Source organism: Microcaecilia unicolor, chromosome 6 (assembly GCF_901765095.1).
Source record: "Microcaecilia unicolor chromosome 6, aMicUni1.1, whole genome shotgun sequence".
Taxonomy (NCBI): domain Eukaryota; kingdom Metazoa; phylum Chordata; class Amphibia; order Gymnophiona; family Siphonopidae; genus Microcaecilia; species Microcaecilia unicolor.
In genome coordinates this window covers 201,747,222-201,772,337 of record NC_044036.1, presented here as the reverse complement: position 1 = coordinate 201,772,337, position 25,116 = coordinate 201,747,222, and the positions used below count along the sequence as shown (strand labels likewise).

General features: G+C 45.6%; 1 protein-coding gene across 2 annotated transcripts; it reads left to right on the top strand.

The window, feature by feature from the left end:
* GLRX2 (glutaredoxin 2) lies at positions 1–25,116 on the top strand. 2 transcript variants are annotated; one of them, XM_030207163.1, is made up of 4 exons: positions 1–98; positions 3,575–3,638; positions 10,545–10,721; positions 23,980–25,116. In XM_030207163.1, exons 1-4 carry the CDS (start codon positions 25–27, stop codon positions 24,097–24,099), a joined length of 435 nt encoding a protein of 144 aa, XP_030063023.1. In that variant the 5' UTR covers positions 1–24; the 3' UTR covers positions 24,100–25,116. The 2 variants fall into 2 exon arrangements, with proteins under 2 accessions (XP_030063023.1, XP_030063024.1); XM_030207164.1 differs by lacking the exon at positions 1–98 and adding an exon at positions 179–344.

The following is a 25,116-nucleotide window of genomic DNA, read 5'->3' as shown; positions in this document are numbered from 1 at the left end:
CGCCCGGGGGCGGAGTAGCGTGGGATGTGGCGGGCGGTGCCAGCGCTCGGCTGCCGGTACGGGGCTCGGAGAAGATTCGGCAGGTTCCGGACGTGGAGGTAACGCGAGGCCGGGAGAGGATAAGCCGGGACCGGGAGAGAAGGAAGCTCCAGGGCTCGGGGTGTCCGGTCCTGAATGTGGTTGGAGAGAGGGGCTGGGGCTGTGCTGACGCTGAGTGTGGCAGGGGAGGCTCTGGGGTTCCAGCGTTGCTAGTGCAGATATGGGTAGAGATACCAGGGTTTTTGCGTTGTGCTGGTGCTGGATGTGGTTGGAGAGGGAGAGGCTACGGGGATCGGATTGAACAGGTATTTAATATGGCTGGGTAAAGAGGTTCCGGAGCTTGGGGGAGGAGGGTACTCGTGGAATGTGACTGGGGAAAGACTCCAGAGTTAGGGTTATGTTGTTCACGAATGTGGTTGTGTAGAAGCTCCGGGGACCGGGGCTCTTGTTATGCTGGTGCTGAATGTGGTTGGGGAGATGTTTGGGGGTTCTGGTGGTGCTGGTGGTGCTGAATGTGGTTGGGGAGAGGTTTGGAGGTTCTGGTTGTGCTGGTGTTGAATGTGGTTGGGGAGAGGTTTGGGGGCTCTGGTTGTGCTGGGGCTGAATGTGCTTGGAGAGAGGGTTCAGGGCTCTGGTAGTGCTGGTGCTGAAAGTTGTTGGGGTGAGGTTTGGAGGCTCTGATTGTGCTGGTGCTGAATGTGGTTGGGGAGAGGCTCTGGTTGTGCTGACACTGAATGTGCTTGGGAAAGAGGATCCAGAGCTCTGGTTGTGCTGGTGCTGAAAGTGGTTGGGGAGAGGCTTTGGGGCTCTGGTTGTGGTAGGGCTGAATGTAGTTGGGGAGGGTCTCCAGGCCTCTGGTTATGCTGGTATTGAATGTGGTTGGGAAAAGGGTCCAGAGCTCTGGTTGTGCTGGTGCTGAATGTGGTTGAGGAGAGGCTCTAGGGTCCTTGTTATGCTGGTGCTGAATGTGATCAGGGATATGCTCCAGTGCTTGGGTTCTATTGGTGCTGAACATGGCCAAAGAGAGGCTTGGTGTTTGGGTTATGCTAGTGCTGAATTTGGTTAGGGAGAGGCTCCAGTCTCAGGTTGTGATGGATGTGGTGGGAGATGTTCTGGGTCTTGGGTTGTGCTTGTACTTAATGTGATTGAGAACAGGCTTCAGGGCTCTGAATGTAGATGGGAACAGGCTGCAAAGCTGGAGTTGTGCTGATGTGACCAGGGAGAGACTTCGGCACTGGAGCTGTGCTCCTCTAGGAGTGGTATGAGATGAAGGACGGAAATGATCAGGGAGAGGGATTCTAAGAGAACTGAAGGGAAATGAGACAGCAGAGAAAGATTGATGCTGATCTTGACTCTGTTCTCCTCCCCCCCCCCCCCCCCCCCCAGTTTGTGTCCCTGGCAACTGCCTTTGCAGTTGTTTGTGAGACTGGCCAGGCCTACTCATCACGTCTTTGGATTTATCCTAAGTTAAAAGGACCAACCCAGATGTTTGTTGCCAGATGTGCTGCATGCCACACAGATCTGCACATAGATTCAGGAAAGCTCAGCCAAGCCCCTTTAGCTGCTGCTTTTTCTGCAGTCTGTGTAGCACAACAAGGCCTCTTTGATGGTTTCCCCAGACAAGACTGTCCGATATTTAAAAAGACAAAAAAATTAAAGTTGTACCGAATAGCATATTTTACTATTCGGCTGAATACGAATAATGAAAAATATTATTCAGCCAAATATTGAATACAAATAATGGGTATCGAGCTTTAACATAATAAATAATAAAAGAAGCAACGTGAAATCAGAGATCAAGTGTTTATTTCAGTAGGATTTAGCATGGTAGAACCCTGGATTATTTGTAATCAAATTTAAACCACTATTTGGCTGACTATGAATTATATATTCAGGGCACTATTTGGGGCTGAATCAAATACAAATATTCAATACAGCCCTAATTAATAATTTATATAACCTCATCATAAAACTACTAATAAAAACCTGAAAAAATATACACTCCAATACAACAACATTGAAAACATAACTTCAACTGTGTCAAACAGTATATAGATTAAAGAGAAGATAGGGCCAGAAAGCAGAATGCAAGGAAAAAATCTGTCTAGGTACAGGAGATGCAGAACATTTAAAATGGTCTTATGTTCAGATTGTCCACTGAGTGGATATTCACGGCAAGCAGGAGGCACTGAGGAGAGAGAGAAGATATTTAATCTGCCCTCTGGTGAAGTGGCTCATACTTTAGAAAATGGCCAATTGAAGAAATATTTTTGACAAAACTAGAACCATCATCTATCTGGGAGCACTCAGACTCTTCCAGAATTGGTGGAACTGGGAAGAGAGTTCAAGCTGTGGTGGTACTGATGGGGCTGGGAAGCGAGTCCGGACTGTGCTGATGCTGGGAAGAGGGTCTGGGCTGTATTGGCACTGATGGCACTGAGAAGAGGGACTGGGCCAGTATTTCCCAAACTTTGGGTTGGGATCCCAAATGGAATCACATCATCGATGAATGGGGTCACAAAACAGGGCTGCTCTCCCTTCCTCTGGACCTCCAGTGTGATCAGTGCCCAGTAGTGGCATTCAACATGGGGACTGTGAGTGAGTGTTCACAGGTCCATCCCCTCCTCCTGTGTAGGCTTCCTCTTAGACCAGGGGTTGTCAACCCAGTCCTCAGGTTACACCATGCCAGTCAAGTTTTCAGAACATCCACAATGAATATGCATGAATAGATTTGCATACAGTGGAGGCACTGCATGTAAAATTATCTCACGTATATTCATTGTGGATTTAAACCCATGCAGAGTACTGAGGCCTAGAAGTGTACACAAAAGCAAAGGGCCCAGGGCTGATTTCTGCTATTATTGCCACCACTGCTGCTGCCTTCATGCTTTGGATAAGTGGGGGCATAGGAGCCAACTTTTCAAAATGATTAGGGATGCCAAACCCAATGGAAATTACTCCTCGTTGAACTCAAAGTTTGATTAATATTGGGGGTGCTCAACAACCTATAGAGCCGACTTCTGTGGGGGGAGAAGGAAGTGAATGAGGGAAGGGAGGGTAGTAAAGGTTTGCTGTTTTGTAGTCATCATCATCTGGAATCATGTGAATTTTTAAACATTAAAATGGGATCATATTGGCTAAAAATTTGGAATCACTAGTCTGAGCTGTTTTCTCAGCTGTAATTATGACTTCTCACCACAAGAGGGAGCCCACGGTTAGAGTTAGCTTTTTTTTTTTTTTTTTTGCTTCTCTGTGTTTAGATTATATTCTGTCAATTGGAGCTATTGAAACTGGGGGATTATTTAACTTATATTTTAAATTGGTTCATTGTGCATATCACATCTTCCTCCTGCCTGCAAAATATGTAGGGTTTATAACTTGGCACTGCATTTCATTGTACCTGCTAGAATAGCAAGATTTAGCATTTTTCTCTTTTTTCACATCCTCTCTTTATTTCCATCAAGAACCCATCTGTAACTCTGCTGACTACACTGTGCCCCATAAACACTGTTCCATATATTTTCTGTTTCTCTAGAATGGGAGGCAGCTCATCCAGCCCTTCAGAACAGTTAGATCCTGCAGCTGTGAAGCTTGTTGAGGTAAGTGAAGGATTTTAACTAGTTCAACCAGGATGCAGTATATAAAATGAAGTATTTTCTGTTGAAAGGGACAGAGGTGCTGTGCGCTGTTAGATCACTTTTTCTTGTCATAGGGGTGCAGGTTAAATCTAGGTTCATGACTGTTTGAATGGCAGGGAAATCTTAGGCAAACCCTTGCACATGTTTGCAATTCCTATAGCTAGTGGAAGCCTTGAGAGCTGCCACAAAGCACATGACATTTCTGGGACATCTCTACTTCAGGAGCAGGCATGAGGTGAATGAGCCAGGTTGACTGAGCTGGCTCATTCACCTCAGCCTTGCTGCCAGGTGCCCTGAGCTGGACATGAGCAGCATGAGGAGATGGGCATACCCCAAAGTACTTTCAGGTGATGGGTTAGTAAATGAATGGCATCGCTTCAGCCTGCGATACAATCAGAGTGCTTGTCTGAGTTATTACCAGCTCTCCATTGTTCCACCTCCCTCCTCACAAGGTAGGCCATGCCTTGGCTTTTTCATCTCCTCATCTTACTTGGTTTCATTCCATTTTGTTCAGATAACATTTATTTCTTTATAATCCACAAATCCAAAGTATTTTTAAATTATAACATATTATAATTACTCCCTATTATTGTCTACTTTCTGAAGAAGGCTTTAAAAGATTGGGTGTACATATGCCCCCATGATAACTGTTACATTTGATGTAACGTTCAAACTAGATTTTCAGAATTTGTCAGCAGAGACATGAGGACAAGGACAGGGTGTATTTCCTTTGTCCATATATATGTGATGACTGTGGTTGCATGCATGTTTGCATTTGGGAAAGGATGCTCCTTTATTTCTGGAGCAAAGTTCTCATTGCAAGGAAGTCTTCGTTTCCTCATGCTGTCTTGTTTTGGAGACCTTACCAACAAAAGAGTATGAGTAGACTGGAGACAGTCCAGAGAAGGGCTGCCAAAATGGTGCAGGGTCTGTGCCTTGGGTCCTAGGTGGTAGATAAGACATGAAGATCTCAATATGTATAACCCTGCAGGAGAGTAGAGCTGGGGAGATATGATAGAGACATTCAGATACCTAAAGTGTATTAATGAACGAATAGTAACCCTTTTCAGTGGACACTACATTCTAGAACAAGGGATCCTAATATGAAGTTCTGAGAGGATAGTCTGATGAGTAACATCAGGATTGATTTTTCACTGAAAGGATAGTGGATACTTGGAATCCTAGTGTGGGTGGGTGGTGCAGACTTCAAAGGGGTAACCGTATAAAGCTTTTTATACGTGAAGAATGGCTATTATAATAATGTGAAGGAGAATGCACATGTTAAAACAAGCACATCCATTAACATGATCTGTGCATAGGACAGAGGATTTCAACTCGGTCCTCGGAGCACACCCATCCAGTCAGGGTTTTCAGGATATTCCCATTGAATTCATTGGTGTGCTCTAAGGACTGGGTTGGAAACCCCTGGCATAGGATTTGAGCAATGACAGGATGGACTTGTAATGTATAAGTGTTTTATAAAATACACGTGTACTTTCACACATTTACACCTTCATGGGAGGTGTAAAGTTGTGCAAGAGGCTTTTTGCACTACTGGGGATCATTGTTGAAGCTTATTGTGTAAAGGCTCGTAGGCGCTTGTATTACCTTTTATAAAATAGGCAAATTGTTTGAGAATTTTTTATGCATCATGTAATGAAATTGTGGGATATGCAGAGGTGATTCTTAATCGCTAAAAACTGCAGTGGAAGCACAGCCTAGAAGCATGTGTTTCCAGTACCCTATTCCAGTGTTTCTTAACCCAGTCCTTGGGGCACACCCAGCCAGTTGGGTTTTCAAGATATCCATAATGAATCTGCATTAGATATGCATACAAAGGAGGCAGTGCATGCAAATCTATGTCATGCATATTCATTGTGGATAGGGCTACCATATTGGCAGAGACAAAAAAGAGGACCCCAAAAAAATTAAAAATGGTTGCTACCTTTGCTAAGGAAATATTTAATTGTAGCAAATGTGTAAATGGCTTTTAGTTAATGAGCACACATGAAACAGTGGCGGACTTACAGCACAGCAGTAGACAATAATCTGCTTTTCAAAGTGTTCTGGATTTGAGTTGGACTGAGTTTGAGCCCGAGAGTACTTATCAGAAGAGCGGATATCCCTCAATAACTTTGGCTGGCTTCTGAGATACCTGTGAAAGTCTTTGCATACCATATGCTTAAGTTTGTGCTGCACCAACACAATTCATTTGACAGATTCAACTAGCAGGGAAACAAAGAGGAGATCAGCAATACCTTTCTCTCTCTCTTTAGTACCCCCATGTGTCCAGACTAATAGGCCAGAGATGGTTTCTCTCATTATGTGGATAGGTGTGTTAGTCATAGGCACATAAAAGAAAAGGAGGACATTTTCCTAAAAAAATTATAAATCCTGGAGGACATATCTGAAGATGTCCACAAGGAGGATATATTCTTTTAAAGTGGTAACCATTTGTTTGGTTGTTATTTTTGTATACAGTTTACTAATGTACAATCTCTCTATATAAAACGCACCTCCAACGTTCTAATGAAGCCTCTGTTAGTTAGCCAACATTCTAAGTGAAGGGGGTGAGATCGCATTGTGTCTGCCCCGCCCACGCGTCAAACGTGATGACGTCGAGGGCGGAGCAATGACACTCAACCAATCGCAACGCTCGGCAGCGAAGCGTCAGGAAGGAGGCGGCGCTCTCGACGTCTAGCCTTCCCTTCGCTGTGTTCCGCCTTCTTCTGACGTCAAGGATGACGTCAAAAGAAGGCGGAACACAGCGAAGGGAAACCTAGACGTCGAGAGGCTGAGCGCCGCCTCCTTCTCTGACGCTTCGCTGCCGGAACAGCCACGGAGGTAAATTTAAAAACAAGAACAACAAAAAAAAAAAAAACATGTTGGGGGGAGAGAAGAGGGTGGCCACTAAAGTACAACAATGGGAGCGGGAGGGCAGGGGAGAAACGACAGCATGGATGCGAAGGGGGGGGGGGAAGAGGGCGGGCCAGGCTGGGACATGGGAGAGAGAGAAGCATGGATGCAAGGGGGGGTCATGGAAGGGAGACAGGGGACTTGCTGGAAAAGTATGAATGGAGGCGGCAGGGGACAGAGGAGCATGGATGGGCATGGATTGGGAGGGCAGGGCTCAGGGAGAGAGGGCAATTGCTGGAAAGGGATGAATGGAGGGGGCAGAGGACAGAGGAGCATGGATGGGCATGGATTGGGAGGGCAGGACTCAGGGAGAGAGGGAAATTGCTGGATAGGGATGAATAGAGGGGACAGATGGGCATGGATGGATATGGATTGCACGGCAGGCCTCAGGGAGAGAGGGCAATTGCTGGATAGGGAAAATGAAGGGGCCAGGTGACAGATGGGCATGGATTGGAAGGGCAGGACTCAGGGAGAGGGGAATTGCTGGATAGGGATGAATGGAGGGGACAGATGGGCATGGATGGATATGGATTGCAGGGCAGGCCTCAGGCAGAGAGGGGAAATGCTGGATAGGGAAAAATGGAGGGGCTAGGTGACAGATGAGCATGGATGGGCATGGATTGGAAGGGCAGGACTCAGGGAGAGGGGAATTGCTGGATAGGGATGAATGGAGGGGACAGATGGCCATGGATGGATATGGATTGCAGGGCAGGCCTCAGGGAGACAGCGGAATTGCTGGATAGGGATGAATGGAGGGGCCAGGTGACAGAGGAGCATGGATTGGACTCACACTTTCACTCTGACTCTCAAACACTCACTCTCACATACACTCTCCCAAACATACACACTCCGAGGAAAACCTTGCTAGCGCCCGTTTCATTTGTGTCAGAAACGGGCCTTTTTTACTAGTATATCAATAAAAAACAAAGTAAAAAAACAAAAAACAAAGTAGTTTAAATTGTAACTGTGTGCTGCTCTGAACAGAACCCCTGATGAAGACATTTGTTATGCCGAAACACAGCTGTGTCGGGCTCTTTGAATATTTTGGACATTGGCAATAAAGAATTATCTGGTTCCTAAAATGGTAACCCTAATTGTGGATATTTTGAAAACCCGACTGTCTGGGTCTGCCATGAGGACATGAGGATTGGTTTGAGGAGCACTGCCCTATTTAACTGACTCAGCAACTAGCAGTGGGACTGGCAAAATAAATGGCACATGAGTAATATAAAATGTTACAAGTCATTTAGGAAACCTATACATTCTTCTGATAGTGTTAATTAGGCTATTACAGAGCCTTGTGTATAAGCATGAGAAGGAGGGAAGAGGTGCTGGATGTGAACTGAATGGGTAAGGAAAGAGATCTCGCAAATGGTCACATTTCAGGGCTGTAGTCAAAAGTAGAGGCTGACAAAGGACGAGTCACCACCGGAGATGTAAATCCAACAGTCTTATTATAATTCTAAAAAGAAGACTGTTGGATTTGCATCTCCGGTAGAGACTCGTCCTTTGTCAGCCTCTACTTTTGACTACAGCATTTCCTCATGGTAGAGATATTTCTCAGTATCCACGTTTCAGGGCTGGCAGAGTGGATGGGGTCAATTAGTCTGTCTCTCTGCCATCATTGTGTTCTGCCAAGGCTTACTGATATCCCAGTATCTGATAATGGTGAGAGTAGCTATTTCATCCTTATGAATGAGAGAGAGCATTTATTATGATTCTCTTTGCTGCATAAGGTGTTAAACTGTAAGTGTTGCATTTTTGAGAAGATATGGTTGAGTTGTCACTGAAAGGGGGGTGGTGTTATCACAATCTGCGTCATAGGTTCTGAGCACAGAGCTTGGAAGTCTGTAAACACCAGTTAATTATCTCCCCATGTGTTCCTCTTTGTGAAATCCAAGAAGCTGATTCACAAGCAGATGATCAAAAGCCCTGCGCTGTTCCAAACAGCGCTCTAAAATAGCGCAGGAACAGCACGGGGATTTACCACACCCATGATCAGAGATAATTGCATGCAAATTTAAGCACACAATTATCTCTGATCATGGGATAGAAGTCAAAAGCCCAAACCTGTCAAACACAGGGGCTGGAGGTCCATGGGAACCACCAGGCCCCAACTACCCCTGCCCTGAGCAACGGGGGCTGGAGGTCCAGCGGACCGCCAGTACCCCCCCCCCCCCCCGACGATCCTCCCCCCTCCAGATTCAGGGAGGGCTGGAGATCTGGTGGGTCTCCAGCCCCCCCTAGTCCCCCAGCAAGGGGTCCCTGGTGGTCCAGTCCCCCCTACCCCCTTACCTTGTGGGTTGGAGGCGGGAGGGAGCGATGCTGCAAAATGGCGGCACCCTGCCCAGTGTATCCTGGGACGCACTGGGCGGGGCTATACACCACAAGGTAGGAGGGACTGGACCACCAGGGACCCTTTGCTGGGGGACTAGGGGGGCTGGAGACCCACCGGATCTCCAGCCCTCCCTGAACCTGGAGGGGGATCATCGGGGGGGGGGGGGGGACCAGCGGTCCAGCAAACCTCCAGCCCCCCCCTGTCGCTGGGGGGGGGGGGGGGGTTGGTTGGTCGCCCACTAGGCCACCAGGGACTGTTTGTTGAGGGGAATTAGGGGGGACTGGAGACCCACTGGTTCTCCAGCCCTCCCTGAATTGGGGGGGGGGGCGATCGTCAGGGGTACTGGAGGTCCAGCAGACCTCCAGCCCCCCTGTCGCTGGGGAGGGGGGGGTGTTGGTTGGTCGCCCACTAGGCCACCAGGGACTGTTTGTTGAGGGGAGTTGGGGGGGGGGGCTGGAGACCCACCGGACCACTAGCCCTCCCTGAACCTGGGGGGGGATCGTCGGGGGGGACCTCCAGCCCCGTCGCTGACAGGTTTGCTTTTGGGGGGAATGGGGGCTTGCCAGCATGCAAATGCATGCTGGACAGGGCTGCTCATTCCTCCTCAATGATCTGCAAACCCTAACGCCAGTTCAGAGCTGGCTTAGGGTTTGCCGCAGCCTGCGACCCAATCTTTGGCGCGCTGGCCGCTGATCATTGGGAATGAATATGTTTAGCCCTGTTCAGCATGCATTTGCATGCTAGTTGTGTTCGAGCACGTTGTTTCACGTGCTCAAGGGCTCTGATCATGGGGCTGTAGCAAACGCCGGCGCTAGTATGGCGTTAATGGCCTCTAGCGCCGGCATTTGCTTCTTATCATCCCCCATTGCTATCCCCTCCCTCACCAGCAGGCCAGTGCTCAAAACAGCACCAGTACTAGTGCTGGCCTTAGTGTCCTGAATGCTATAATGGTTTCAGCATGGGCATTTAAATGCGGTCATTTTGTACCCTGCACAAATTCTTAAAAAAAAAAAAAAAAAAAAGAATGAAAAGAAAAAGCCTCTCAGGCACATTTAGCACTGGAAAAAATAATGCCAGGTCCAGGGCAGCGTCAGAAGGGTTGGCTTTCCCACCAACTCGACCACCCTGTCCCAACAATGCCGCAATTCTGTGCTGCACCCTCTCCCCTCCGACCCCTTCCCTTCCTCCACCAAACTAACAAAAATTGATGGTAGTCCTGTGGACCCCTCCTAGCTCCCTCACAAACCCCCCCCCCCCCCCCCCCCACAAGTAAAATATAAAAAGCTCTGGTGGTCCAGTGAGACCCCTGGCATTGACTCCTCCCCCCTCAATGTCAACCCTGGTAGCCTAATGGTGGCTTATCCCCCAGACTCCTTCGTACCTCCATATGAGGCAGGAGGGATGCCTACTACCTCCTGATCTGGGGCCATCATTAAAATGGCGGCACCCTGCTCTGTGCATCCTGGGATGTACTAGGCGGGGCCTAACTTCCATATAAGGAAAAACAGTGCAGAGGGATTTCACTTGGAACAACTCTGACATGCGGTATTATCAAGTATAATAAACTTGAACATGAACTTGTGTTTTACATGCATATGTTCCTACCCACACAGGAAACGATATCTGACAACTGCGTGGTGATTTTTTCCAAGACAGCCTGTCCCTTCTGCGTTATGGCAAAGAACGTGTTCAACGACATAAATGTGAACTATACCGCAGTTGAATTAGACCTGCAGGCAAATGGGAGACAGCTGCAGGCTGTACTGCATCACATGACAGGAGCCGGCACTGTGAGTATAGAGTGGCCTTCCCCAGCCTCGTGCCACTTGTAGGGATTGGGGATAAGAATAGCAAGAAAAGAGCACAAAGCCCACTAGGCAGTTGGCTGTACAGTTTGAAAATAGCCCTTCTTTTCTCCAGGGATTTCATTTCAGCATCTCCAATGGGGAGGATAAAATCTTGAAAAAGGCAGTGAGGAACCTGGCCTGTTCCTTAAATAGAGATCCTGTGGGCAGGAGTCCTGCAGCACATTTGGCAGAAGTTACTGCTTGCATAGTTCTTTCTTTGAAATGTTTTTTCCTTCCAGGAGCTGCAGGCAGTACAATCTGTGACAAAAAAACTCTGCCGTTTCAAACTGCGCAAGAAAGCAGACTTGTGGGCTTTCTGCCTGATGCCAAACAAAACCATGTAATAGCAATAAATCTAGGAAATGTAGAGAAGGAGAACAGTGGGCAGGACTGTAATCTGGGTTCTAGTTCTGCTCTGCCAAGGACTCTGTGATCGCAAATGAGGCAGCTTATTGCCCATTTAGTCCTACAATGCTCCTGTCAGATGACACATTCTTCCTGGTATAGTGGGCCCCTGGCCACTGTATGTTTCAGGAACTAAACTGTAGTATAAAAATGGATGAGCAGTAGGGATTGGGTACACGGCCATAATGAACTTTCATTGTCCATGTCATAATCTAATTTTAATCATGGAAAGTGACTTGAAGCAGTGTGAACCACTGACAGGTGTGATGTTCTAAGATAGAATAATATAGAACAGGAACAGCCAGGCAGTATGGATAGGCCAGCTGAGCCTTATCTGCTAGTATTATGTAACACTATCATAGGCAGGTTAATGCATCCCAAGAGAGAGGTCAGATTCAATGGGTAGGAGTCGATCTCTATAGCGGGGGGCACAGAATCTGTTAGTAAAACAACTCAGCGCTAATAATTCAATACTTCCTGGTATAATTCAAGGAGAACTCAATCAAAACACAAGAGCCTCAGTGACAACTTGTTTGTGGCCCATCTTAATCTTTATAAGCTCCAAATTAAGTAGTGAGATTGTTTTTGATATATTCTAATACAAAATTTAATTTATCTTCATAACAAAATTTCTTTTAGTAAAACTTCAACTTATCTTGAGCTTGACTGAAAAAGAACTGACCATGTTCTGACTCTGCATCAGGGAAGGTCCTAAAATGTAATAAAGCTCAAAATCATATGTTTGTAACAAAACAATTCCCAAATTAAATATATATATATATATATATATACACACACACACACACACACTTTTAAAAAAATAATTTATATGTTTATGCAGGATGCTTAATGCTCCATAACACTCATGTACTGCTCGTAATGGCACCAGCGTGAACAACCCAATTTAAAAGGGTCAGCTGATAGAAAAACTCCCAATCAGAACCTGACACATCAGAGCAAAAATGCCCAGTCAAGCTCCAAATTCGAGCCTGTTGGGGTTACTCATTTTAGTAAGATCCATCTCTGCTCCTTATAATTCAAAAGTTGACTCACCCTCCCACCCCATCTCAATTTTGTCTAATATCCTTCATCTAATATCTGTAATCAAGTGTTTTTGTTTGTTTGTTTTATCAAGCCAGTGTGCCACTAAGGGCGCTGAGAAAACCCCATTGTTAATTCTTCATTTATGCTCATTCAAACATATCTTCACTGGGTGATGTGACTCCCCCACCCCCCACACACACTCACATATGATCATTTGCAAGGACATTGTATCAAATAGATAATATTCTGTGAACCACAAGTTGTGTTAGATCGTGCTGTTATTTTATATCCAGTATTTAATGTCTGTCCATGCAATCCCTTCAATTGTCAATTCACACCATTGGCAATAAATACATAAGCACCACCATACTGGGAAAAGACCAAGGGTCCATGAAGCCCAGCATCCTATCTCCGACAGCGGCCAATCCAGGCTTCAAGAACCCGCCAACCCCCCCCCCCCCAAAAAAAAAATAAATAAATAAATTAAATAATAAAAAAAAAATTTGTGTCTAACAAGCTCTAAATCCTGAGTTCCATAATCAAGCCTCTTATAAGGTAAAATTTCACCCATCGTCTTACCCTGCTTGTAAGCTATCAGTGATTGATCTTGTAAAGCAGTATGTAAAGACAAAAGCGACCCATACTTGTAGAGTAATGAAACCATGGAAGTTATACGTAAAGTAAAGGGAAACACTGCCACTAATTTTTCTTCCTCAGTGGATGATTTATATTGAAGTAGTGCATCCTTCTGGGCAAATTTCTGTCACAAAAAAGCCCTTCTCAGTATTGTTTTAGGGTAACATAGTAAATGACAGCAGATAAAGACCTGAATGGTCCATCCAGTCTGCCCAACAAGATAAACTCATTTTACATGGCATGTAGTACTTTATATGTATACACGAGTTTGATTTGTCCCTGCCTTTCATGGGGCACAGACCATAAAAGTCTGCCCAGCACTGTTCCTGTACTAAAAGTTCTGAAGCTAACATCGAAGCCCCTTAAAATTTAAACTCCAGCCACTCCATATCTATTCAGTCACGATCAGGGCACAGACTGTACAAGTCCACCCTGCACCGGTTTTATTCTCCAAATACCGGCATCGCCACCCCATCTCTGCAAAGATTCCACGGAACTATTCCTTCTAAACAGGATTCCTTTGTGTTTATCCCACGCATGTTTGAATTCCATTACCATTTTCATCTCCACCACCTCCCGCGGGAGGGCATTACACATATCCTCTCTGTGAAAAACCACTTCCTGACATTACTGCTGAGTCTGTCCCCCTTCAACCTCAATTCATGTCCTCTAGTTCTACCACCTTCCTGTCTCCGGAAAAGGTTCGTTTGCGGATTAATACCTTTCAAATATTTGAATGTCTATATCATGTCACCCCTGTTTCTTCTTTCCTCCAAGGTATACATGTTCATGTTGGCAAGTCTCTCCTCCTACGGTTTGCAATGCAAAACCCATATCATTTTTGTAGCTTTTCTTTGCACTGCTTCCAGTCTTTTTACATCTTTAGCAAGATACGGCCTCCAAAACTGAACACAATACTCCAAGTGGGGCCTCACCAGTGACTTTTAGAGGGGCATCAACGCCTCCTTTCTTCTGCTGGTTATACCCCTCTCTAAGCAGCCTAGCATCCTTCTGGCCACGGCAGTCGCTTTGTCACATTGTTTCTTCGCCTTCATATCCTCCGACACCAGCACCTCAAGGTCTCTCTCCTAAGTCGAGCTTACTAGTCTCTACCCTCCTATTCGGTATCTCTCTTTTGGGTTTCTACACCCCAAATGTATCACTCTGTAGTTTTTGGCATTAAATTTTAACTTCTATACGGTAGAAACCGTTTTAATAAACAATTTTTTTTATTTTTTTCTGCTGTGCTCTGTGCAAAAAATCTTATGTGCATAAGTACTAAATCAACCACTTATAAACCTCTAATATCAAATCTGATATATGAGTGCTCAGTGAAATAGCATCGTTCTTTGGCTGGTCTACTGCACACTGTATGCTTTTTTTATACATCATTGCACTTCAGCCCTCCCTCACTCCTTCTTTCACTTTATAACCCAACAGTTTAACTCTCCAGATGTTAATGTGTCCCTAAGCCTAATACAAATTGATTTAAAATTTGACACTTAGCTTCGGGCTGAATGCATTTGTTGTCTATAAATCTTCTGATGGATGGTAGTGCAGTAGATTGCCAAGGTGTCTTGTGCTCATGAATATGGCAACGTGTCTTAAAACCTCTAGTCCGTCACGTTCTTAGTTGAATGTTTTGTCCATTCTCATATAGTGGAGGAGTGGCCTAGTGGTTAGGGTGGTGGACTTTGCTCCTGGGGAACTGGGGAACTGAGGAACTGAGTTCAATTCCCACTTCAGGCACAGCTCCTTGTGACTCTGGGCAAGTCACTTAACCCTCCATTGCCCCAGGTACAAATAAGTACCTGTATATATAATATGTAAGCCGCATTGAGCCTGCCATGAGTGGGAAAGCAAGGTGTACAAATGTAACAAAAAATATATATATAGTTCTCATGGTTCTCGACACAACGTGTGTTTCACTTTAATTGCTTTCTCAAGAGAACCTGAATCAATAATCCCAAGACTAGTAATTTCCCTCATCCATGACCTGGAATAATGAAAGAGTAATAACTGCTTATGTCTTATTGTTGTCATCATGATTTCATCACATTTTTTCATCATACTTAAACTCCCTGTCATATTATGTATCTCTTATCATTTTCGCTTATTTATTATAATCTTTTTGGCTTACCTCCAAGGCAAGACACCAACCACAATCGTGATAACGCCGGTGCATGCACCCTGCTAAAATAGCTAGTATCCCTGATGTAATTACAACGTCACTCATGTAGCCACTCTATCTCGTGGTTCAAACCACTAGGGGCAACCGTGTCCCATTGGAATATCATTCGTTCTTTGTGTTTTAAAATCCTGGCTATATTCCCACCATGAAACTTCGTTATCTGTTTTAACACTGTATATCTTAGATCCATTATTGTGTGCTTTTTTTCACTCCAGTGTTTTAACTAGGGGAGCCTCCTGCTTCCGTATCCTTAGATTGCTGATGTGCTCAGCAATACGTTGTTTTATTTTTCTAGTTGTATATCCAATATACCATTTTTGGCACGGACAAAATATGCTGTATATTACTTGACTTGATTCACAATCTGTATTGTCAAGGAGGTAAAAAGGACGTCTAGTTCTAGGATGGATTATTTGGTTGGTTTGCCATATGTACCTGCAGTAGACACATCTAGAGCATGGTTTATGCCCCCCGCCACGATTTTCCCTGATGTTAATGTCAATACTTGTATGGGATCTCAATATTTCCCCTGTATTTTTACCTCTAGTGTTAGAGAACAATGAGTAATCTTTGAATTGTAGTAAAGACAGCATTGGCCAATGCTTTCTGATAATGCTTTGTACAGATGTATTTCTATTAGACTATGGTAGCACACATGTGAACTTGTCTTGTTTGATTGTCGTGAGCTCTCTCTTCGAGGTCAGAAACCAATCAGGGTGCGCATTAGATGCCCGCTTGCATGCTTCTTTGATTATCTTTGATGGATACCCCCCCGCTTTCTGAATCTCTGTTGCATGATGGTCGCTTCTCTTTCCAAATCTTCTTTCCTCCCACATAATTTCCTGATTCTCAGAAATTGGCCCATCGGGATACCATTCTTAACTGCCCTAGGATGAAAACTGTTAAAATGCAACAGAGATTCAGAAAGCGTGGGTATCCATCAAAGATAAAGCAGCGCGCAAGCGGGCATCTAATGCGCACCCTGATTGGCTTCTGATCTCAAAGAAAGAGCCCACGACAATCAAACAAGACAAGTTCACATGTGTGCTACCATACTCTAATAGGGGATAATAAGAATTTGGTTCCCACTCCTATAAATGTGAACATCCAAAAAATCCATGCTGGTACTATCTGAACTTCAGGTAAATTGTAAATACAGCGACAAGGTATTTAACCATTGTAAAAACTCCAAGGGTCTCGTCAGGGTCTAGAAACGTTTTCCAGAATTCTATATGTTTAAACCAATTGGAAGGGTACATGTGTTGCTCTTCAAACTGAGCAACATATAATGTCACTACAGAGGGGGCCAACGATGCCCCCCGTAGCCACTCCCTATAACTGCTCATAAAAGTTCTCCTGAAACCAAAAATAATTCTTTTGGATCACCAACTCTGATAGATTACACAAAAATTCAGTTGAAATCCTTTGAGTGCCCACAGTATCATTTAGGGCCTCTTTTATCAAGCCGAGCTAGCAGCTCCTGCTGTGGTAATGCTGACAAAGCCCAATCACTTTGGGCTCTGTCGGCATTGCCGCGTGGGAACTGGTAGCGCGGCTTGTTAAAAGAGACCCTTAATGCAGTAGTTATAATCTGTAGAGCCTCCTTTTGTGCAATCATAGTATAAAGTGATACAATGTCTAGTGATACAAAAATGCTAGACTGAGAAAGGGTAACTCCTTATAACTCTTTCAATAAATGAGTGGTATATTGAAGATAAGATTTCACTTTCTATGCCATGGGTTTCAAAAAGATGTCAACAGTTTACTTAAAGGTTCCAAAACTGATATGAAGATGATCAAAAGCAAATGCAGGCACTAGAGGCTATTAGTGCCAGACTAGCACCCGCGTTTACGTAAGTCCCAGAATCAGAGCCAGCGAGTGAGTGTAACAATGCGCTCGCCATCTCTGAATGCTAATAGTATGCAAATGCATGCGAAAGAGGGACATTGGTATTCCACCCCAATGCTCAATGGGCAGCGCACCGCTACCACTGAAAATCCTACACTAGCTCAGAGCAGATGACCCGAAATGGACCCCCACCCCAAGCTGGCGACATGGGGGCTGGAGGTCTAGCGGTCTCCAGTCCCCCCAAACCTCCCCCCAACACAATGGTATGGGGGGCTATAGATAAAAATGGCGGTGCAGCGTTGGAAGAGGAGGGAATATGCTACTCCTTCCACTGTGAATATATTGGGAGGGAAAGGGGGCCACTAGACCACCAGGTGGGGGGGTTGGTTTTGCGGCTCACTGGGCCACCAGGGCTTTGTTTTGGGTGCGAAGGGGGCTTAGAGGGCTGGAGATCCACCGGCTCTCCAGCTCCCATGTCGCTGTCGGGGGGAGCTCGGTGGGGGGCACTAGGCCATCAGGGCCTTGCAGTTGGATGGGGGTCCTGGGGTCCCACGGACCTCCAGCCCATGTGTTTGACAGGTTCGGGCTTTTGACAGCCTGGACATGTCAAGTATGGGAGGATTCAGGCACAATCCTCCCGCACTTTTACCCTATGATCAGAACTAATAGCGTGCCTAAATTTGCACGCTATTAGTTCTGATCATAGGAGCGTTATAGCCCCACGCTATTTTTACAGCACTGTTTGGAACAGCGTGGGGCTTCTGATCATCGGGCTGTGAGCTCTTCATCGAACAATAGGTCACACACGTTTTTGAAATTTTGGCACAAAAAGGACATTTCTTTTGCAGTAATCAAATTTGTCATAAAAGCCTAACCCACTATCTCACAAATAGACTTTTGCAACTATTTCACTGGATTAAAATCCAGCTGTCAGTAACACATCAAATTGGATGATTGTTTATTGGCTTCTTGGATTATACACGTCTTTAGATTGTACAGTCATAGCTCTCCCCCCCACCCCTTTAAGAACCACCATGTCCAAATTTGAATGCAAATCCATGAGAGCTAAGTGTTCTGTCCTGGTGATGTTATACCAAGTTGGTTGTGCAAGGAAAGAACTTTCCAGCTGTCCCAAATCTCTCACAATCAGTTTTTGCAAAGATTGTAGAGAAGCATCGACCAAACCAGGAGGGATCCAAGAAGATGGAATGCTTACTACTGAAACATCGCCACTACAAGTTGAATTTTATAAATGTAACTTGAGTTGCAACTTCTGAAACACTCTATAGAGGGCAATCCGTGTTTTGAAAGGATCATTCGAAACAGTAGGTACAAAGCTGAAACCATATTCTCCTTGAATTATATCAGAAAGTATTGGATTATTAGCGCCGAGTTGTTTTACTATCCCAAGAGAGAGGAGCATCATTAGAATACGCGTGATCTTTATTTCAACAACATACTTGATATATCGCTAAGGGCCTTCATATAGGCATTAAAACAATTTACACAATAGAAGTCTATTTAAGGAAAGGGAAGCAACAGGACGGGTAGATAGAAAAAGGGGAGTTTAAAACTAAGAGAGCGTGTGCAAGAGGAAGAAGGAGCTATGATGGAGGGAAGAAGGTAATAAAGAGGTGTGTCTTAAGTACCTGCTTGAAGGTGGAACTTGTTGGTTGATCTCGAATATGGCGTGGCAGGTCACTCCATAGTCTGGGTCCAAGGTAGCTAAAGACAGAGTTGCGGGTACTGTTGAGGCAGAGGAGTGAGGGTGGTGAAAGAGTTGGCAGCAGAGCGGAGGCAGCAAAGAGGGGAGTAGGGATGAGAAGATTTTTAAGATAAGTGGGGGGGCAGTAGGGAACCTGGATTTATAGGTCAACAAGAGTATTGTAAATCTAATTCAGGCTGAAATGGGAAGCCCGTGTTCTTTCTGCAGGAGAAGGGTGACATGATCGAACCGGTGGGCGTTGAATTAACTGTAAGCATTTGATGCTATCCTTATCCTCAGCAGTAACAAAAATGTGCATCTAGAAGCTAGACAACTGCTGTGTGGAGTTGATGCCAACACTCTTGCTTGTGCTTACATGGCTGCAAGTCACATCTGTGTATGTATAACCTGGAGGAAAGGAGGGAGTAGGAACATATGATAAATATATTTAAATTCCTCCAAAGTATAAATGCACAAGAGATGGGCCTCTTGCATTCGAACATAAGCTGTGGAAAGAGAGATCATAGGATAAGAGTGAAAGGGAGTAGACTTGGGAGTATTTCTTCAAAGAAAGGGTGAGGGTGCCTGAAAGAGTCTTGTTCTGAAGGACAATTTTGGAGTTCAGGAAGGCATGGTGCAAGCAGTGATGTTCTTTGAGGAAGTGAAAGATAAGGATAGGGAGCCGATGCAGAAAGCTGCACCTTAAGCTGCTGACCACACAGCTTTTAATGTGAGGTTCCCACTAAAAATCAACCGCTGGATACAGTAATCAATGAGTATGCAGATTATTGATGTGTTATAATTGCAGCGGTAATCTGCAGCTCATTGCGAAATGTCACCCTTCCTGTCCATGTGTGAGTGGTGATTGGCTCATGCACTGACAGGAAGGGTATCGTTAAAAAAAAAAAAAAAAAGCCTCTAGCATCTACATTGATCCCCTTCTCTCCCTCCCTGATTTGAACCCCCAATTCCTATTGTGTGGCAGCAACCCCTGCCCCCTGAGTTAATTAAAAGAAAATTCTCTGGTATCTACAACACACCCCTGCCTGGCTACCTCCCCACTACTTAAAATAAATCCCTGATGTCTAGCGGTATCCGCCCCCCTTTCCTTACCTCTGGCAAAACAGATTATTCCCTGGTATCTAGTGTCAACCTCCACCTACCTGCCCTCTACTCTAGGTTGTACCTTTAAAAAGACTACAGTGATGCCCATTTGCTTCTGCCTCCAGCACCGCCATCTTAGAAAATGGTGGCAACTAATTCCATACACTGAATCCTGGGATGCATCAAGCATGGTCAGTATACAATATAAGGGAATTTTTTCCCTTATTTGGTGGTCTCCACCAACAAAATGGCAGTGGCAGAATCAGGAACAAGTGGGTATCATAGGTTTGTTTTGGGGGGTTTTTTTTTTTTTTTTTTAGTAGCAGTAAGGGGGTTAGGTTGGAGGGAGTGTGCCCTAGACACCAGTGATTTTTTTTTTTTTTTACAGTTGAAGGTAGAGGTCCACTATACACCACTGATGCGGAAAGTTATCGGGGGGGAGGGGGTAAGAGACTTGAGGATCAAGGGAAGAAGGGGGTGCCACTAGACAATCACCAACCATTCTACACTGCTCTGGACGTGGTGCAAAATTTCTTGGGTTGTATGTGTGTGTCTACAGCCAGTATTTCTTTCCATGCATTGCAGCAGAATGATTAATGGTCTTTTTACCATGTATTTTAATGTAGTGTGTGGCCATGTCTTCTGCATAAGTTAATACCCGCACACAGTTCCTCTCTGCATTGCTCAGAAAATAACATGGGCTTACAGTATCTTTGTGTATCAGCACCTGGATATGTTGTATGGGCTTTATCTGCTGGCATATTCTATGTTGCTGAAAGCAGTGGCGTACCTAGGGTAGTTGACACCCGGGGCCGGTCATTTTTTTAACACCCCCCCCCCCCTCCAAAATCTAGTACTAGGCATGCCAAGAATACAAAACACTCAGGACCTATAGAGCAATTCTAGCATACCATAAGCAGTAATTTCTACAAGTCACACAAGGAAAAGGAAAGCATCTTAAACACTACAGTGAGCACTACAACATCAATTCACCTACTGTAAACGAAACCAGGCAGAATAACACAGATCGTCCATCTTGCACAGTTAATGCCAACCGAAAGCCATGTCTTTTTCACAAACACAGATACACCCTAATCCACTATAGAATAAGCAATATTAAACTTTCTATTTAGACAAAAATTAAACTGAACCCCCAAGATGCCAGACTCCGCATACAATGCAACACCACAGAAACAGAAAATGTCCACTAGTACTGTGCAAAATATAAAGACAGCAGATGTAAATTTGAAAAAACTAACAAATACCAATCACCACTTTACAAATTAACAAATAGAAATAAAACAAATACAGAAAATAAAATACCATTTTATTGGACTAATACATTTGGCTTCCAGAGGCCAAAATCTCCTTCCTCAGGTCAATACAGTATAGTGCTGTTACAGTATCCTATCCTGACCTGAGGAAGGGGGTTTTGGTCTCTGAAAGTTAAGTCAAAATGTATTAAAATTAGTCCAATAAAAAGATTACTTTGTTTACGTTCTATTATAAACATTAGCACAGCTACAATACTACTTTATAAAAATATATATTTTATTTACAGTTTGTTGTCTCTGGTTTCTGCTTTCCTCATCTTCTTTTCACTGTCTTCCTTCCATCCAGCATCTGTCTTTCTTCTCTCTCTGCCATCCAGTGTCTGCCCTCTCTGCTGTCCCCTCCATCTAATGTCTGCCCTCTCTCCCTGCCTCTTCCATCTACATCTGCCCTCTATCTCTGCTCCTTCCATCCACCATCTGCCCCTGTCTGCCCTCTCTCTCTCCCCCTTCCATGCACTGTCTGCCCTTTCTATCACTTCCATCCACTGTCTGCACTTTCTCTCTGTCCGCTCAATCCACCATTTGCCCTCCCTCTCCCATCCATCTAGGGTCTGCCCTCCCTCTCACTCCCCCTTCCATCCAGGATCTGTCCCCTCTCTGCCCCTTTTTTTCAGCCCCCAGTTCCAGCCCCACTATCCCACCAGTCCCCAGTTTCAGCCCCAGTCCTTTTCTCCCACCAGTCCCGAGCTTTAGCCCCCAGCCACTTCTCCCTGTCCCCTCTTTAGCCCCCAGTTTCAACCCCAGCCCTTTTCTGTCACCAGTCCTGAGCTTCAGCCCCAGCCACTTCTCCCTGTCTCCTTTTCAGCCCCCAGTCCCCACAATTTCAGCCCCTGCCACCTTTCAGCCCCCAGTCCCAGTACTAGCCCCCTTATCCCACCTACCCTCCTTCAGCCCCCAGTTTCAGCCCCCTTCATCCACATGCCTTGCCCCCCTTTTCAGCCCGACCCATTCTCCCACCTGACCCAGGCATGCCCCATTTTCCGTCATGACCCCTTCTCAGACCCCAGTTCCAGCCCCCTTCTCCCATTTGAGAGCCCCCTCCTCCCATCTGAGAACCCCCAGAACACCCCTCTCCTCTCCCATCTGAGAACCTCCTCCCCACCCCAGTCCCCTTCTCCCATCTGGAAACCCCCTCCCCACTCCAGTCCCCTTCTCCCATCTGAAAACTCCCTCCCCATCTAAGAACCCCCACAACACCCCTCTCCCATCTGAGAACCCCCTCCCCACCCCAGTCCTCTTCTCCCATATAAAAAGCCCCTCCCCTCCCCATGTGAGAACCCCCTCCCCACCCCAGTCCCGTTCTCCCATATGAAAACCCCCTCCCCTCCCCTCCCCATGTGAGAACCCCCACAACACCCCTTCTCCCATCTGGAAACCCCCTCCCCACTCCAGTCCCCTTCTCCCATCTGAAAACCCCCTCCCCATCTAAGAACCCCCACAATACCCCTCTCCCAACTGAGGACCCCGACCCGACTCTCCTGCTCCCACCCTACCTTTAAAAAACTTTTTTTGAAGCGTCGTTGCAGGCAGCGCCTCGTGTCTGCCCTGCTGGTAAAAGAAGTAAATCTCTTCGCTTCGAAGTTCGTCGTCGTCGGGCCTCACTATGTCCCGCCCTCGCGGAAATAGGAAGTTACCTCAGAGGAGGGCGGGACATAGTGAGGCCCGACGACGACGAACTTCGAAGCGAAGAGATTTACTTCTTTTACCAGCAGGGCAGACGCGAGGCGCTGCCTGCAACGACGCTTCAAAAAAAGTTTTTTAAAGGTAGGGTGGGAGCAGCGGGATGCGAAGTGGATCACCCCCCACCCACTGACACCCGGGGCGGACTGCCCCCACCGCCCCCCCCTTGGTACGCCACTGGCTGAAAGGTCCAGGGAGGATAGGGAGCAAGGGCCCATGGGGGGAAGGGAAGCTAGAAGGCAGAGGATCCAGGAAGAACCCCTGGCAGGTAGGGTAGGAGAAAAAGGAACTAAGAAGAGTCCATGGGTCCCCGACAGTTTCCTAGCTGCTGCTGCTGTTGCTCTCTCTTTGAAATGGTTGCCATGCCCTGCTCTGCCCTCTCTCACCCTTGCAGATCTTCAGAAACGGAGACAACCTCCTCTGCTCCAATGGTTCTTCATAAAACTTTTGCTTGGCATTTGAATTTGTCACTGACCTGAATGGAACATTTTTGAATTTGCATTATTTTTATTCCATGATATCTCTGGTATTCTACAGTAGGTGAAAATAAAGATAACCATGGAGATCTCTTTTTTTCTTTTTTAATTTTATATTTTTATTTATAAATGAACAAGTATATATACATGCATGAGGAAGAGCGCCATATGCTAGAAACACATAAAACAAAAAGAAAAACAATAGTGCAGAGAAAAAAGTCTCTCATTAATTATACAACATCCAATTTAAAGCATCTTGACTCTCTATAAGTTCAATAGCTAAAATAAAATCTTTATTCAATTTAAACTGGCACTTTTATAACCTGCTTCTATCCTTGTGGTTTAGAGATTTTTTTCTTCCTAGTTCAAGGGTTAAACTTCACTTTGTGTTCTAACAGTGTGGAGGAGTTGCCTAGTGGTTAGGGTGGTGGACTTTGGTCCTGGGGAACTGAGGAACTGAGTTCAATTCCCACTTCAGGCACAGGCAGCTCCTTGTGACTCTGGGCAAGTCACGTAACCGTCCATTGCCCCATGTAGGCCGCATTGAGCCTGCCATGAGTGGGAAAGCACGGGGTACAAATGTAACAAAAATAAATAAATAAAAAATAAACAGCTCAATAGAACTTCAGTAGAAAGCTCTGACTATGAATCTGTGGTTGATGGTATCAGTCACCTGATGTCTGTATTTCCTTTTGTGGTCTGCAGTTCATATTTGAGGACTTCTGCTTCTACCCAAAATTCAATAAATAACAGCTGTAATTTCTGCCTGCATAACAGGTCCCGAGAGTCTTCGTCAACGGAAGGTGCATCGGTGGGGGAACGGACACGCGTAAACTTCATCAGGAAGGCAAACTGCTGCCGATGGTTAGGAGCTGTGTATTCCGCTCTGAGAACTGATGACCTTGCCAGTCTGCCCCAGCCCTGCCATTAGCTTCGTCACAACCTAAAGCATGCTTATACTGTCCTGTTGTGGAAAGTCTTCTGTATTTGTGTTGAGAGGTGTTTTGGTTGTGGTTGTTGTTTTCTACAACTTGACTTTGCTTCAGTGCTCCAAGGTGGTCCATAAGCACTAATAAGATCCAAGGGTCTTTTGTGCCAGAATTTAAATGGAGAACTGTGGTGCAGGAAGGGACTTCTGTTGTAGCAAAGATGCAGAGCTAGTGTTGGGCATAGATAGGAGTGGACACGGCTCGCAGTGACTGGTGCACTGCTGCTGTTTCATACATGGCTGGGGCAGCCTTGGGTGCTGGGAGCACTCGCCTGGAAAAAGCCACTAACCCAGATTGGCTCAGGGTGCCGCAATGAGCGCAGACATCAGCAAAAATGTCTTGCGCGCCCACGGCAGACAGGGTGATGTGCAGCGGTGCATAATAATCTGTTACGCTGCAAACTAAGTAATATGAGAACTCAGCAATCTAATTGCTGCTGTTAGGTCTATAGTATCCCAACTTTCTAATTTCATATCAAAATTGTCCCTGGGCTTTTCATTGGTCTCCCTTTGCCTGTAAATGAAAAGATTGGGTTTCATGAATGCTACAAGGCAGCCTGTGCTATGTGCTATTCCTGAACCGTAACAGGAAGCAGAGGAGAAGGCTGTGTTGCTAACCTTTTTTAACCCCACTGGAGTATGTCCAGTCCCAGCTTAAGCTATTCTGTAGGGTAATGAGGAACAACTGGAGTTGTGTCCTGTGATGACATGGAGTTAGACGGAGAGCACTGCAAAGGCCAGGAAGCTGTTTGCCCCAGTGTTTGGACTGTGGTTAGTCTAGTGAACCATAGTGCATCAGGGAAGGGTTGGGCTTCTAAGACCTCTTCTCACACTGTGCCCATGGGTACGTGAATGTAATTCTATGATGTAACTCTTATGTAATTTGTGCAAAAACTTCAATAAAGTCAATTGTGTTCAGTACAGTA

Coding starts and splice junctions, on each gene's coding strand:
- GLRX2 (XM_030207163.1), top strand. CDS start 25: ATGTGGCGGGCGGTGCCAGCGCTCGGCTGCCGGTACGGGGCTCGGAGA. Junction 99..3,574: donor GGCAGGTTCCGGACGTGGAG/GTAACGCGAGGC, acceptor CTGTTTCTCTAG/AATGGGAGGCAGCTCATCCA. Junction 3,639..10,544: donor CAGCTGTGAAGCTTGTTGAG/GTAAGTGAAGGA, acceptor CTACCCACACAG/GAAACGATATCTGACAACTG.